The sequence below is a fragment of the Chelonoidis abingdonii genome, chromosome 2 (assembly GCF_003597395.2).
Source record: "Chelonoidis abingdonii isolate Lonesome George chromosome 2, CheloAbing_2.0, whole genome shotgun sequence".
NCBI lineage: Eukaryota > Metazoa > Chordata > Testudines > Testudinidae > Chelonoidis > Chelonoidis abingdonii.
In genome coordinates this window covers 31,375,043-31,391,611 of record NC_133770.1, presented here as the reverse complement: position 1 = coordinate 31,391,611, position 16,569 = coordinate 31,375,043, and the positions used below count along the sequence as shown (strand labels likewise).

The 16,569-nt window shown below is 38.8% G+C and overlaps 1 protein-coding gene across 1 annotated transcript in view; it reads right to left on the bottom strand.

Moving 5' to 3' along the window:
* Positions 1 to 1,728: 1,728 nt before the first annotated feature.
* NRP1 (neuropilin 1) overlaps positions 1,729 to 16,569 on the bottom strand; it is a 164,341-nt gene continuing 149,500 nt past the window's right edge. The window contains 6 exon segments of the mRNA XM_032779046.2: positions 1,729 to 5,127; positions 5,130 to 5,387; positions 6,604 to 6,660; positions 8,532 to 8,625; positions 9,119 to 9,393; positions 14,577 to 14,714. Coding sequence (XP_032634937.2) covers positions 5,078 to 5,127; positions 5,130 to 5,387; positions 6,604 to 6,660; positions 8,532 to 8,625; positions 9,119 to 9,393; positions 14,577 to 14,714 — 872 coding nt within the window. The 3' untranslated portion in view covers positions 1,729 to 5,077.

Here is a 16,569-nt window from a genome sequence, read left to right as displayed (position 1 = left end):
GTGGGGAATCAGGTTTGACGATGATTAGGGGGGTTGAGAAAATAAAAAGACGGGACATGGTAGGATTTTTGTGTTTATGTGAAAGTGCATGGATTCCTTTGATTTTGATCTTTGTGTTTTCCAAGATTTGCAGGAGTTTAGCTGTGTATTGCTTTCCTGAGCAATGGGAATTGCATGGTGAAATTGCTGGACTCTGGCTGTGTTGGAGGAAAAATGCACTGGTATTCTATTTCCATCTCCACCCCAGAATCCCAAAGTCTGCTCAAGCTCCCAGAATCACTGAATCTTGCTGCTACAGTTATGAGCATGGACAAAGTTACCAATGCTGACATTTAGATTGTCACCACTGGGCTTCTCCTATCAATGAATGGCTGCAGCTAACACCTCTATTGTTTCTATCTGTCTACTGTTTAGAAGGTTTTCTTTGCACCGAAAAGGATTAGAAATTATTTTTTTAAATGAAAGCCTAAATTCTGCAAAGACTGCTTGGGCTAACAAGCATGTTTCCCCACAATGTATTAGGTCAGTCCAACCCATATGTATGCTGCATGCAAGACTGAAGGGCTAGTGTTAAGGATCCATTAGATTCTAGGCTAATTCATTTCCAGTAAATGAAGGAAAGACAGATTTCTTTTAACTTGAACTCAAAACTGTTTCTCCGCTTCCCTTAAAGTGACCGAAGGTGGACTAATTCTTTAGCTGTATTCTTCACACCACCTCATCTCCATCTGCAACAGTGAAATAAAATGAATTATAAGGAATCTGGGTTTGCTGATTATTCTGAAACCTGCTTTTCCAAATAGTTCTTGTGGGCAACTCCAGGCCTGGGCAGAAAGCTACACCATACATGGACATATCTCCATAGCAGCATCTCACATTTTATACAGCAAGTCACAACATCCATCCTGATCAGTGCTTCCTGATCAATCATTATAATCATCAGCATTGCGAGTAATAATTTCTGTGATGTTTTCCACCTATTGTGGTAAAGTAGATAAAGAAAAATGTGTATAAATAATTGAAGACCATGAACTTGTTTATGTATACAACTTAAAATAAGAATAGGGCTTTTAGAAAGTATAAAATTGACATCGATCAATATTAAAAAGAAACGTGGGTAAATATAATGTAAAGGGCATAGCTAATAAAATACACAACTTGCAATTTATGCAAGGTCTGGGCCCAAACTATGTGACAATATTGCTATTCCTGTAGGTGATTTGTACTCAAAATTTGCACTGAAATCAGTGGAAGTTCAGTACTATAGTGATTGCAGGATTGGGCCCTGAGAGCCTGCTTTTGCAACGTTTACTCATATAAGTAATCTGCATTTAGATGAATAATCCCCTAGACCCTGATCCTGCAATCTGAGCTGCATGAGCAAAACACTGTACCTGGCTAGGCCCATTGATTTTCAAAAGAATTCTGCATTGGGTGTTTGGATCCACCAGCGCAAATCAGGCTGCAGGATCAAGGCCATAGAACTTAAGTGGTGCATTATCCCTTTGCTGAATTTCTGCAAAGGGGTAAATTTCACTCTTGTGAATAATGGTTAATGCAGATTGAGTCACGTAAAATATTGTGTCTCATCCTTTTATTCTAAGCAGTGATGTTCTCTTCTAGCAAATGAGACTCTATTAATATATTGTGCTTGTTACAAGATATTAAAAATACAAGCTATTTTAAAAACAATCCATCTAGGCATAATAAAAGGCATCAGATATGGGATATTTTATGAAAATGTTTAATTCAACTGTTTCTTTGGAATGTAGTAGTCATAGTTTGGAAATTTTAAGTTACAGTTCAGTTCTATGTGGTTTTTATTCTACTTAGTGACTGAGAATACAAATGTCATTTAAAGTTAAGGCTTCACTGTTCATTTGAAACAACAATTTACAAGTGTCATATTGTCATAGAAAATAAAAATTTCTGTAAAAAAAATTTGCACAAAATTTTATGATGGTACAAAACATGAAGGAATAATATACCAGTAAAATGAAATCATTTTACTACAGAAGATTTTTATAGTTTTTCAATAAAGAAAAAAATATGTTATTTTACATTTAAAATTATGAAACAATCTAAAATAATATAAACTGAACATTTTGTAACACTGCCTTTACAAATTAATAACTTTATAAACATATAATTTTTTAAATATATTTATCAGTGCAAGATACTTTTTCAATGTAAAGTTGCAGTATCATTTTTCCTTTATTGAAGGGCATCTTTCATTCCATCACCTTCAGAGAAATCAAATCATCAGTGCTATATTCTTATTTTGATAATAAGGGCTGGATACCCAAGAGAGATGTATTATTGTTTTGTTTCTTAACAAGTTTTTCAATTCAGATTACACCAAGACCAAGAGTTGATCTAAAATCCATTGAAATTATTGGAAAGACTTTGGATCAGGCCCCCAAATTTAGATTTTTTTTCGTAAGGCGATACATACATGTAGGTTAATAGAATGTACATTTTCTTATCTAAGGAAGAATAGACCCTAATGCAATTAAATTGCACTACTGTGATACAAGTGCAGTGAAAAGAATTTTGAAAAACAATCTTCTTTGGGATAATTAACTAGCTGCCTTGATACCAATATGATTAGATTACTGTATGAGTTGGACATGATGGATAAACATCCTGGCCCCAGTGGAATCAATGGGAGTTTTGCAGTGATTTGAATAAGGGCAGGATTTCACCCTAAATCTCTACCTTTTGAAGGCTTTCTATCTTTTTCTTATGTTCCTGAAAGAGTTCATAGTATTAGCAACTAATAGGTTTTTTTTTTTTTTTTTGTCTTATTGTAAAATACTTACACTTTCTCATCCCCACTGCCCTGTTACAAGGATGCTCATGGATTTTCTGTAAGTCTTTCTGGTCTATCATTAGGACTGGTTGAATAATATACTTGGAACCACTTATCTGATGAATATTGATTACATTTATCACTTAAATTATTCAGGGCTAGACCGTACTTAGTCCTAGCTCTGCTTAGCGATACTGCATAGCTGTCCTATGGAAGCAGCCTTGGGAAAGAACTATGCGTCTTAAAATTAACAATTCTTTCCCTGGTTCCACTTTGTTTCAAGGAGGAAGCAAATTACTGCGATGCTTTACTGGGACTTGCTTCCCCCAACACCTTTATGTTGAAATAAATCCACTGGTTGGTATATTAGGGGCATGTGGTATCAAGGTTCTGTCCATTTCCACCCCTTTTGCCCCTGTCCCCACACACTTGCTTGTGCAAGAAGGCCATTTTCTCACTTTACTCTGCAACAGTGATCAGCCAGGCCATGAAAGGGCTGTGGGAATGGTTCTCACATACCCTTACTCCCCTACCTGGCTACCAAAGGGCAGTGACAATCTTGCCCTCTGTAACTAATTTCTTCTTACCCTGTTGGATCAGCTGCATAAGTGGTTGAGTATTATTTGTTGAACAAATATTTGACAAATTTGTCACATCAAATATCAAACACATTATTTGTGAATATTTGTTGACAGTAGTCAACTAGCTGTATCTATCCAAAAAGCTGGAGGTATCTATCCAAAAAGCAGTATGCCGTATAAAGAGTGCTGCTTACTCACTTGTAGCCGATAGCCAAAAGACCTGGACACCATTTGATATGTTCTGTGTACAGTGTGGGATCTTATTCTGCCCCCAGTACCCAGGAGTAACCCTGATTAGCATGAATACATACAAACTTCAAGGGGAGAATAGAACCAAGAGAGGGGAATGTTTCTTGTTTTGGAGGCAATCTTTCAATAAGGAAATTCTTAGTAATTTTCTCATCTGTAACTATCTATTAGTAGGCATCTTGGATTGGGTAAAATACACGTTTCATGACTAAGGAAAAAAGATACTGTCACTTTATGCTGTTAACAAGAAACCCAAAGTTCGACTTTGGAGGATTATGAATTTTCCCTCATTTTTTTTAACACAAAGTCTAGTAAAATCCTTTGCCATTACCAGCAAGTTAAAGCTGCAGTTTTCTTTCCTTCACAATGGCAAATGCTTATGCAATCTACTCAGAGAGAAAGAGAGAGAGAGAGAGAGAGAGTTTACATTTGAAAATACATTCTATATGAAAGAACAGTAAAAGGGAATATTGCAGCTTTATACAAAAGGGTCAAGAGACATGAAATTGAAATACAGAAAGCAGAACAATCAAGCTAAGTTGTCAAATATGATTAGCCCTTGCCTTTCCAAGGCTACTTTCTTACACTAAAATATACTTTCTTTTTAGTCAGTGAGCCACCAGAATATGATTAAAGACAAGGGCTTTAACTGGAGAGAAACAGAGCTGTAGTTAATGTTAACACAATGAGAAGCAGTACAAACAAAAAGGCACTTGAGAGGACATACACTAGTCAGTGCCAAGGACTTTTTGTTTAGATTCTAGGCAGTACGCTCGTTTGCCAGTTGTGTCTGATGATGGCACATATTCTTGTATGGAATTCACAAGCACGAAGTTTAGTACAACACTGAAAAACATCAATAAAATTTGACCGTATTGCTTTGTAAACAGAGCTGACACACTAAATCAGTACTGATGCTACAGTACTCTTCAAAAACACCCTAACCTTTCTTTGCCTACACACAACACGAGCAATTATACACAAAATACAAGTGCAGGAGTCCACTAAATTGCCATTACTCCAATATTTTCTGGGCACTGAGCTACAGACAGCATGTCCATCAAAAGGACCCCACAGAATACACTTTGTGACAGCATCTCGGATTTTGCACAATAAAAATAAAACTATCCATAAAAGAAAAACAAGAGAGAAGGAGAAAAAGAAAGACAAAATGAATTATAAATCCATCATACTTGGTCTCAACACCAGCATTTGATTATTCTAAATAAAACCAACAGGAAAAGCAGACTGTACATGATTCAGATTGTTAACACAGATTGTTGTCCTTGTTTATCAGTTACACTCATTCAAGCTCCTGAGAAAAGCTTGGCTCAGCGTTATCAACGCACTTTTCAGCCTATACAGTAAAAGAAGATCGACAGTTCCCCAGCACAATCACGATATGTCCTTTTATTCCAATTCTCTTGAAACTTCTTTAGTTGCTTTTTACTTTCATGCTTCCGAATAAGAATTCTGTGTGTTTAGTTTATCTTTTTTCAATTTTACTCCATCCACAAGTTCAAAATTGTAATTCTCCAGTGCAGATAAGTTCCTGTCTGACATTCCATTGTGCCAACAGGCACAATACAGGACGACTCCACAGATGGCTCCTAAAAGCACCCCGAGTGCACTCATGGCTATAATGGTAATAAGAATGGGGTCTAGGGTCTTCAGCACATTGCCTTGCTTCCTTGCGACGTTATCACTGTAATGGTCTTCATTCTCATGATTCTGAGGAGTAAACCCTGAAATGGAATAAATAATTGCAGCATTCACAGGACTGAGTATAAGAATGAGTATATGCAACTCAGGCTAAAAATGCACTGGTTTCTTTGGGAATGGAGGTGAGGTTTGGAGGAAGAATGTCTAGGCTTTGACAAAAATCGATGCATAGTTTGAAAACCCAATTTCTTTGGGGAGATAATTTACAGGTAAAAACTATAGTATGGCCTGGATACTATTTCAAGTTGGACTCTTATCTCTGAGTTTGCTGTGGCTCATTTAGGGTATTATTCTTCTGCCTCAGAATTTGAGTGAGGCAGTGGGAATCACTGGTATCCGGTTTCAAGAAGGCAGTGTTCATCTGTGTCAGTATTCTGTCACTTTATAAAACATGACTTCCAGAGATCAGAATCAGGCCCTGAGACAGGTACAGGGGAAAAAGGACTTAACACATGAACTTGTTCTGCCTCCTTATGTAAAATATTCAGTTGATGGCACAATGACTTTCCCCATCTCTATCTGGATTTATTACAGAGATATGATGAGTCTATAAAACCTGCTAGCTTTATAGTAAAAACTGAAAGGGATCTCTAGGTTTATCTTGCTTCCATCTAGTCAATAGTAACATTTGTATTGAATTCAGTGGAAGCAGGATTAGCCTCTTTGACTGCAAACTATGAGCATATTGGGGCTATTCTTTTATCAGGTTAATGTGACAATTATGATACCTTTAATGAATATGTTGAGAGATCAGTGTATTTAGAACTATCATTATTACTGGTGGAGAAAACTGCATGGCTTTGGTAAATTGATCATAAAGTTACATTTTCAGTGCACTGAGAGAAATTATTAGCCAGGAGAGTTTTGAGCCTAATTGCCTGGGTATGGCATGAACATAAATTATACTATTTCCTTCAGTGCTGGAGATCACTTATAGACAAGAAAATTCTGACCAGGCTTGCGTTATATGATGAGCTTTAGAACGAGTAGTTTTATGCTACTATTCTTTACAATCTGATGGATGCTTATTATTTATACCTATTTAAAACCTCTTTAAATATATTAGATATATTTTATATCGTGCAAAATATAAATGGCATCTACAGATAAACCATAAATATTCAATACTGTATATGATTATTTAATTTTATTTAGTGAAATGGAATGATAATAAATACTCAAATTCACATGAAAATGTGCCTTTTAATTTATTCCATTTTAACAAAAGACCATTTTTACCTGTTTGATTAATTTCTGGGTCTTCTTCATCTATTTCATTCTCCACATCAGTTGATTCTAATGAAGCAAAGAGAAATGACATTGATTATTAGGGTTACAAACACTGATTGACTATCATGCTGGCAATAATGGTATTGCAGATTTTTCTGTGTCAGAGCATCATTATGTCAGCTTGACAGAGCTGTTCATTACGATGGGACTTTGAAATTAATGGAGAAAAAAGAAAGGTTTAAAAACTCCCCTCCGCCCAATCTTGGCACAATTTTAGAGTTATCAGCAGGGGTTTTCCATGTCTGGGAAAGAGAAATCAGTATGAGAAATTAGCATCTCATTCATTGTATTTACAATTTTGGTGTCCAATCCTGCAACCGTTAATCAGAGAAGTAATAATCACAGAAGTAGTTACATTGACTGCAATAGGACTACTTGTGTAAGTAAAGGGTTGCAGGATCGGGCTCTTGATTTGAACTCAAAGGTCCAAATCCCTTGACCAGCATCCAGCCTGAGTAACTGAACTGGGGGTGGGGTGTAACTAGGGAGTTATCCTTCCCAACAGAGCCAAAAGTGTGGGACAGGAGATGCTCTGTCGCTTGGCTTATGGTCTTAATGTCCTGCTTAACATGGGGGAGGTTGCTGGAGGAACTGGCTTGTCCTAAACAACCAGTGCATGACAGCATGCAGGGTGCCCCACAGCTGCATATACACTATGTAGGGAGAGTATAGTTTCCTCAAATCCTGTCCCATCCACCTGCAGTGAAGCCACAGTGGATTTACGGCACATATGTGTAACATGCTGGCTAAGTTTTGTCCCCTGCCAGTGGACACAGAGGATAAGAGCTTACTGTAGGTTATGATTTTAGCTCAAACTACAGAAACTGGGCCTGAACGTCTTCGGTTCTATTCCTCATCTCCCATGGCAGCATCGTTATATAAGGCTCTTAAAAGACAAGGGGGTGGGGGCAGGACTTTGCACTTGGTACAGCTGGGATTGCTGCCAGAGTAACTGCAGTATGCTCTATTCATAGAGTTATTAGTGAATGGAGTAACTAGAGACTGATCAGGAATTAAAGGTCTGAACTGTCTAGATACTTTCAGATATAAATATCCATCTTTCCCACTGAGAGGCTGAATGTGCCATGTTTTTACATCACTCAGTGTTCCACACCTCTAGAAGGCGGTAGTTAGGGAAATCAGGTCACAACCAATGCTGAATTAAAGATTTAGCAGATGAAAGGAACAAGGCAGATGTGATCTATCTGGGTTTTCTTAAAGCATGTGATACAGTGCTTTGCAAAATCTTATCATAAATATTAATTCATATTGGCAGAGATAAGAACATTTAGTGTGTATTTTGAAAACTGACTAAAATACTGTAAATAAACGGTAATGATAAATGCATTAAGCTTTGGGGAAGGTGATTAGTGGGGCTGGGCTAGGATCACTTTGAGGATCAGTCTGATACAATATAGCCACTGATGATCTAGAAGAGGGTGTAAGTAGCATGTTCATGTTCACTGATTAGACTAAATTGGTTGGAATTGTGAACATCAGTTAGAACAAAGAAATGATACAAAGGGACCTTAAAAGATTAGCAACATGATGATCTAAAAGGCCTTTTAATTTCTGTCTTCTGTGAGTATATCGTTGCCTCATCTTGGAATGCTGTCCTCAGTTAGGGGTTGGTATTTCAGAATTACTTCATCTAAGATGGTGCCATGCAGTCCTTGACTTAATTGGGAGTTTTGCCTGAGTAAAGACTAATGCAGTAGGACATATCATGACCTTGTTTAGAGTGCAAAACTCTCACTGTAATCAATAAATCAATCAATTGCATGATATAACTTTTTCTTAGCAAAACAACAGCCATTAGAGCAGGATGAATAGTGTTCTGGATGAGACTCTTGTGATTTCTTGCTAGTCATACTTACTTCGGCAATCCTCTTGTGCTATGTGGTTGTCAATATTTATGTCATCTACAGCAATTCCTCCATGTCCTTTTCCAATTTCTCCCTCAACAACCACCTGGCAAAATTAGATAATTTCACATTGGCTTTAGTGTTAACACCCAATAACTGTGTTCAGGATTTCTCAAACAGTTCTTTAAAAAAGCATCCAGCTTAAATTCACATGATGTCACATGTGCATATATTTTACTTGTTTTTGGTCAATATTTCTTGCATACCAATATTGCATTATGTAATTTCACACGTTTTCTAAAGTCTTTTAAATTGAGAACAATAGATGTAGTGAGGCTGAAAACTTTACAAAAGGTGACAAATGATTTGTAAAGCAGTTCATCTAGCCTTCTGCAACAAATTACTTGTATTACCGTTATCTAGAATTCCAAGAAATATGCCACTGTTGTTATTGTCACAGCAACAACATCCCACATGCAGCTACAATAGTGTCTACAAAATTGTTCCTTGACATTTTCTACTATCTCATGTGAAATATAGCCAGAACAGTCTCTCAGACCTTGACTCTGTTGCCCCAGAACAAATCCACCCAATCTTACCTGATAATGTTTCACAGATTTGTGAAGAAGGACACGTCCTTCTTTCCAGCAGTTCCCCTGATGTCCACTTAATATCCACAGAACCTGATCATATTCATCCGGCTTCTGGTATCTCAGTTTAATCTTCAAGGTGCCAACATGGGGCCCAGACATATGATACCAGAAAGTCATGCAGTGGGCAGAGTTCTGAGAGTAAATCACAGGGCTTAGCAGCCGTGCAACCTTGCCTTTCTGGTTTTCGTCAGCTTGTGAGTAAATGAAATTGCCATCTCCTGCTGTCACAATAATAGTGTATTAGAAACAGTGACCAAGTTTCATTTTTTGTTAGTCTAACAAACCAAAATATTCCAAATCACTCTGTTCTCCTCCAGATTTATCAGTCAAGAGTCACAATGTTAAGCTAGCTGGAGTATTTACTTTGGGAATTTAAAAAAATATATACATTAGTGATAACTTCTTTTGGTTGTAAATCACAGCTAATGACTTTTTGTAATTCACCATGATCATGTATAAGTCTGATAGTGAACTGAACTGTAGCACCATGGTTGATGTTCACAGCTAAGGCATGCAGAGGTCATTCACAGTTGCCCAGGAAAGGAGACTCAGGCATGCTCATTACAACAATGAATGCTCTGGTTTTCAGTGTTCGCCTACTGACAAGAGACATCCATGGTTCACCAGTCTAGATATAAATACACCTTGGCTTGCCCTACAATTATTGTGTGAAGGACTATTTTAACTCTGTTTTTAAATTGTGCAGTGTTTATTTTTTTTAGGAGTAGCAAAGAGTCTTGTGGCACCTTATAGACTAACAGACCGTTTGGAGGCATGAGCTTTCAGGTGAATACCACTTGTCGTGATGCATGTAGTGGAATCCAGAGGCAGTACCAATAAGCAAAGCAAGAACAGGGCAAGAGAATAGAGTTATGTTCAATCGAGGAGGATGAAGGCCCTCTTCTAGCTAGCTGAGGTGTGACAAGCGAAGAGAGAAAACTGGTTTTGTAGTTGCATACCATTCACTAGCTTTGTTTAATCTTGAGCGCTAAGTGATAATGCAGGAAATAACTGAACTGCAGCATTTCTTTGACGTCTGGTGTCCCAGTTGGCCGAGTACATTAGCCAAGGGATCGGTACTGATGCGTAAATTCATTGGTGGACGTGCAGGTGAAGAACAGTGATGGTGCGTGGTTGATCTGGTTAGGTTCTGTGATGGTGTTGCTGTGTAGATATGTGGCGAGTTGGCAGAGGTTTGTTTGCATGGATTGGTGCTGAGTCTAGAGTTCCTGATGTGGTTGCAGTATGGTGAGAATATGCTTCAGGTTGGCAGGTGTCGTGGTCCGGCACTGGCGCCCACGCAAGATCTGTGAAAGTGTGGGATCATTGTCGCAGAGATGGTTGTAGATCCCTGATGATGCATTGGAGAGGTTTTACGCTGGAACTGTATGTGAATAGCCAGTGGAGTTCGTTTGGTTTTTTTGAAGAAAACCAGCTAAAACCTTCCAACGCATCAATCAGGGATCTACATAGCCATCTGGACAATGACCAGCTTCACAGACTTTGAGTGGCAGGCCAATCCTCGCCACAGACAACCTGTCCCAACCTGAAGCATATTTCACCAGTAACTGCAGCACCGCATAATAGTAACTCAACCAGGAACCAATCCATCGCACACAAACCTCGAGCAACGTCTGCCCAATATCTACAACCAGCGCACCATCACAGGACTAACCAGATCGAACCACACTCATGCACTCGTTCATGTCACCTGCACATCCCCAATGTAATATACGCTCATCGTAGCCAGCAATGCCCCTCTGCTATGTAATCGGCCAAACTGGAACAGTCTCTAACGGAAAAGGATAAAGGACACAATAATATTAGGATGGCATATAACAAAACTTGGAGAACACACTATCAACCTGGCCACACATAGCAGATCTTAAGGGGGCATCCTGCAGCAAAAACCTTAAGGACAAGACTCAAAGAGAAACTGCTTGAGTCTAAGTCATCTGCAAGATTTGACAACGTCAGCTCAATTAACAAGAGTGAATGCTGGCAATTTACACAAAACCAGTTCTCCTCTATTTGGTTTCCAACCCCAGGCTGCTACCAGGGCTCATCCTCCCTGATTGAACTAACCTCGTTATCTCTAGCCTGCTTCTTGCTTGCTTATATATACCTGCCCCTGGAAATTTCCACTACATGCATCCGACGAAGTGGGCATTCACCCACGAAAGCTCACGCTCCAAAACATCTGTTAGTCTCTAAGGTGCCACAAGACTCTTTGCTGCTTTTACAGATCCAGACTAACACGGCTACCCCTCTAATATTTTTTTTAGGAAGAAACAAACATAGAAGTATAAAACCATTTTGAATAGCCATGGTTAGACATCAGGAACTGAAATACAAACATTGCTACAGAAGTGATTTCAATGTAAAGCTGAACCACAATAAACAATGTCTGGACAAATTAATCTCTGGAATTACTTGATGGATTTCAGAGATGAATTTTGGTTCAATATATTTGTGTGAGACACTCTCCCAAAATATCAAGAATGTGCTGGGATTTCCAAAGAGTGCAAGTGAGTTAGGTGTCCTGGGATTTTGGTGCCTAACTCCCCTAGGCTCCTTTAGGAATCTCAGCCTTAATGACTTTAAGTGAGAAGAATGTAGAAATTTTGTTCAGTTTGGGTAACAAAATTACACCAGTATGTTTTTTGTAATGTCCATCCAACAAAGGATTATATTTTTTAATTTCCATCCAACAAAGATTAGTTTATAGTTCATATACAGTACAGTTATAAGACAAGACCTTATGGTGGTGTAAATCAGAAAATCTCTATGGAAGTCAGTGGAGCTATGTCCATTTACACCCAACTCAGGATCTGGTCCATAATCCTTAAACCTCTAAAATAGATTTCTACAAACGTCTCAGATGGCAGGACATAAGATCAGGTAACAATGCATTGTGATTGCAGATATAGTTCTGCATATGAAGGAATGCGAATGGCATTTTACTCTCATTAGTACTAAGTAATTTTGAAAGTAGGAGGGAGAAAAGGAACAATAAAGGCATATAACACCTGAATTCTGCATTAGGTAATATCTGTCCATGCACCTATCCAGTGTTTAAACAAAAGTAAAGAAAAAAAGCAAAGGTTGTACTGTATGTAACATAAGGCTTTGGAAGAACAAGGCTATATTTTCAGTATTGGTGTTTATTTCTGTACACTGTAGTGATATTAATACCCTAAAGTACCTTTGAACAATGTTCATTTGAGTGTTTTGTTGGGGTGTTGTAATGTGTTTCAAACTGGACTAATGGGGGCTGACCAGCCCTGCCACTCTGGGAAGTATGCGAGGGAGGAGACAGGAAGAAAGAAGAGAACAGTGGGAGCCAGGGGCTAAAGGCAGTAGAGCGGAGAGAACTGGCCTCTCTAAAGTGACAAGGGGGTGTTTCGGCTTTATTAGACTAATCACTGTTCAATCAGATATCCAGTCCAAAGGGGATGCAGGATAGATCAAGATTTGGAAGAGCTCTGCACAGGAGCCGGGATGAACCAAAAGAAAATTATGTGATTCTTTCAGTTTTACTGCAATAAAGTTCTGTTCAGCTTCTCAGGCAAAGGTTTCTGTGCCTGAATGTTCCTCTCAGCCCTCCATTCTGTTAACTCTGCGACATATACATGTGTAAGTATGCCTACAGGGTGGTGATAAGGAAATCTGGGGGGGTGGGGAGGGAGAAGGGAAATGACTAAAGAGTTAGGATGACTGACTAAGCTGGGAAGAAGTCAGTCCAAATATAACTATGTGGAGGCCTCACACCACATGTGTCTGCTGAAGTCATTTGAGGCAAGCCTTGCAGTCTTAAAGCAATTGCTTCAGGGAGGGTGCCGTTGAAGTAAACATGACTTCAGGAGAGTTACTCCAGATTTATACATACGCAACTGAGAGAATGTGACTCAAAATGGTTAAGAATTTCTCTTCCATAATATATAAAGAACTCTAGAAGAGCAATTCCCTAACTTTAGTGACTTCAGATACTGATCAGCTTGTTGATCACTACAGTTCTGTGCAGCCACACTGATTGCTAGTAATCTGCCTACATACCCATTTTGGAGGTGCTGCTGAGTGGATGGCAGGCAAGGCAGGGGGAGACCACCTTTGAATCAGAGAGGAAATTTAGGAAATCTATGTGTGTTACAATAGGAGGGAGGAAAAGGGGCTTTGGAAACTTCTCGAGGCTAGATACTGGAAATGAAAAGGTCCCTGAAAAAGCAGAGCTAGGCAGGAACAACAAAATCTCATTTAAGAAATATCATTTCTTCAGCTCTTGGCTGCAGACAAGTTCGGCCTCTATAATCTTTGGTAGCAAAGTGCAGATATTTCTCATTTCCAGAATATTATTGCAGTGCTGGGTCAGGAACTCTGTCTTCGTTGTCTTAATTAGAGTTTTACTTATGCATGCCTTTTAGATTTTGTCAGTCTCTGGCTAACATAGCTTTTAACCTCCTTTCAATGTCAGATCTTACTGAACCATTTAACTTTACTTTGCATCAATTTTTCCACCATTACAGCCTTCATTTCAGCTAACTGCGTTTAGTTAATTTGATGCCATTTATTTGTACAGTGCCATTTATAGTCAAAGTATTTTAAGTTTTTTTTCTAAAACTACTGTACTTGTCTCAAGATTCAATTGAAAGTGTCTCAGAATTTAAGGAGTCCAATTTTATCTAATTTCCTTGTCATTCTCATTAGGCAAAGGGGCTGTAGAAGTGGAAAGGGGGAATTCATCTCTAGCACATTTAATTAGACTACATGTATGAAAAAGAGAGTACTAAAACTAAAGCTGTGCGGTCATGAAGTGCCCTCCCCTCTCCGGTACTCATCTGTGTATCTATTACCCTGCTATGCCGAAGCCTGCGTTGGGAGGCACTTCTGGGAAAGGGGTTCCTCAGGACCAGCCAATCAGTTCCTTGAGATATTATTTCTGGAAGAACCACGTATGAAGAGGGGAATACCATCTGAGATGGATGGGTGTTTGAAGAAGCCTTGGAAGTTACAATTATATCTTATATATTGCTCCTTTGGTAGATGTATACCCATCATTATTAACAAGAATGCATAAGGATCCATTCAGTATTATATTAGTTCTTAAACAGCAGTAACAGGGTGAGTGACTGGATGGAAGGGTACTGCTGTAGACCTTTGAAGTCTGAGTGCCCCATAAGGGAGTTATCAACCAGGGGAATTGGGAGTGATGATTGTCTTCATTTCCTGCCAAAAAGTCACACTACTCTTGGGAGGCAATAGCACACTCAGGAGAGCAGGAAACCATGACTGAAAGACATATTTTAGAATGTAGATACAGCAAAGTCTCATGTTCTGGAAGATGCTCTGGCCCTACACAAATGACCCCTTCCCCTAAAAGCTGACTCCATCATGAACTCATGATTACCTGTATGATCTTGAATAGGCCCAGTTTTGCTAGTCAGCACTGACCACTTTAAATCCACTTGGCTGTCGTGTTCCCAGTGGCACAAAGTCTTGTGAGATCCCCAGCCAAATCCACAACTGAAACCATATGCTGGCAACTCTGCAGGAACAGAAGAAAGTGGGGCAAGAAAAAAGATACAATTTATCAATATAACTTAAGATTTTTTATTTAAACAACAACGACAACAACAAACTACCTTGATTAGTCTATGGAAATAACCACATCTACTTGAAATTCTGAGAAGCCCTTACAGATCAGGATTGCTAGGAAATAACTAAACTAGCCAATTACTTCAAATAACTTATGTAGCTATTTTCTCCTGGTTTTATGGACCAGACTGTGGCAAGGAACCTATTTCTCATTTACAAGAGCCAACCACAATGTGGCTAGGGAGTGAAACCACTGCTCCATGCGGTAGTGATATTTGCCTCAACAAAAGGACTGGGATGAGTGAACAACAAGCAGATTTGGCTCTGTGAAGTGTGGAGCATCGGCTGGTGGAACCCTTGCTTCAGAATTCCACCTGGGAATCCAGCTGCAGCATTGCTCTTCCATACACTCCAACACAGGGCTTTTTAGGCTACATCTACATTAGAAGCTAGGGGTGTTATTCCTTGGCTCTCCTCATTGAACTAGCATGAGTATAAATAGCAGTGTAGACATGGTAGCACTGGTAGTGGTAGCAGAGGCATGGCTGAATCATGGTGAGTACAAACCTGCTGTACTCAGCATAGCTCAGTTGTGCCTCCATTGCCGCTCCCATGGCAGCTACACTGCTATTTATACTCGTTCTAGCTCAATGTAGACACCAGCAGGGGATTCACATCCCTAGCTCATAGTGTAGTAATAGCTTAGATATAAATAAGCCCTATGTATGGTAGTGGCAATGGCTTTACATTAAAATGCAAGAACAATGTCTTTCAACAGCATATACTTGATAACTGACAATTCTCTGCCCACCCACATTTCCGCTCACAACAATATATGTGATATAAATGTGCTTGAGGGTCACGAGGAAAAATTGTGCCAAAGCCACAAAATGACAGTCTCTTAATTAGTGATAGGTGAACCACAGGGAGAGTTGGTTTGGATAATCCATCAAAAATTCAGAGGATTATCTGTGCCTCTGAGGAAGGCTACAAAACTGGTCTGAAAACCTCATAAAAAGAGTTTTTCAGGACTTCTGGTCCCAGGCAGAACCAGGAAGTGCAGAGAGGCTTGGAAATGGAAGAATAAAACAAAGCTAGTGAAATATTTTTGAATATATAAATGTTTGGGTCCACTCTGATTTTATGTGACCTGATTAATTCATCTGCTCTTTGAGACATTATCAGATAACTTTTGTTGTAATACTTGTGGCTCAAAGAAGCTGTTCCAACTGTCATAAATTTTTGCTAATTGTTCATACCATAACATTTTGATCTGTGAAATAGCACACAATAAAATTTGGTTATGAAAAACAACAAGAAGTCAGAAACACTATTGAAAGGATTTGAGACAAACATGGCTATAATAATAATGCAAACAACTCTGTAGGAAAGGCCTGTTGGCAATTACAGAACGTAGGTTTAGTAACAAACAGTTTCAGCATCTTTCAGGCAAGTTGGCCCACAAGATGGCAGCATTGAAATGGACAAATCAAAAATGAAAAGAGACAAATGTGGCCCATTGCCCACAAGTTCCGTGTAAAACAAGAGACGTCTGGTATTATTGGGTTTATTATTATGGTCAGGATGAGATCATATCTTGTTTCCAGCTTCTCTTCAACTCTGCCCAAATGTTTAATACAAAGCAGTTTTCAATGAAACTTGGAATTTGAATGGATAGATTTTACAAAAGATAGGGTGGAATTCTTTGCATCTCTGGTTTCCAAAAACTGTTTCAAAATCTGTTACACTGTGTCCCCTTCGGAAGAGGGGCTCATCTGAAGCAATGAAAACTCACAGTGGAACAA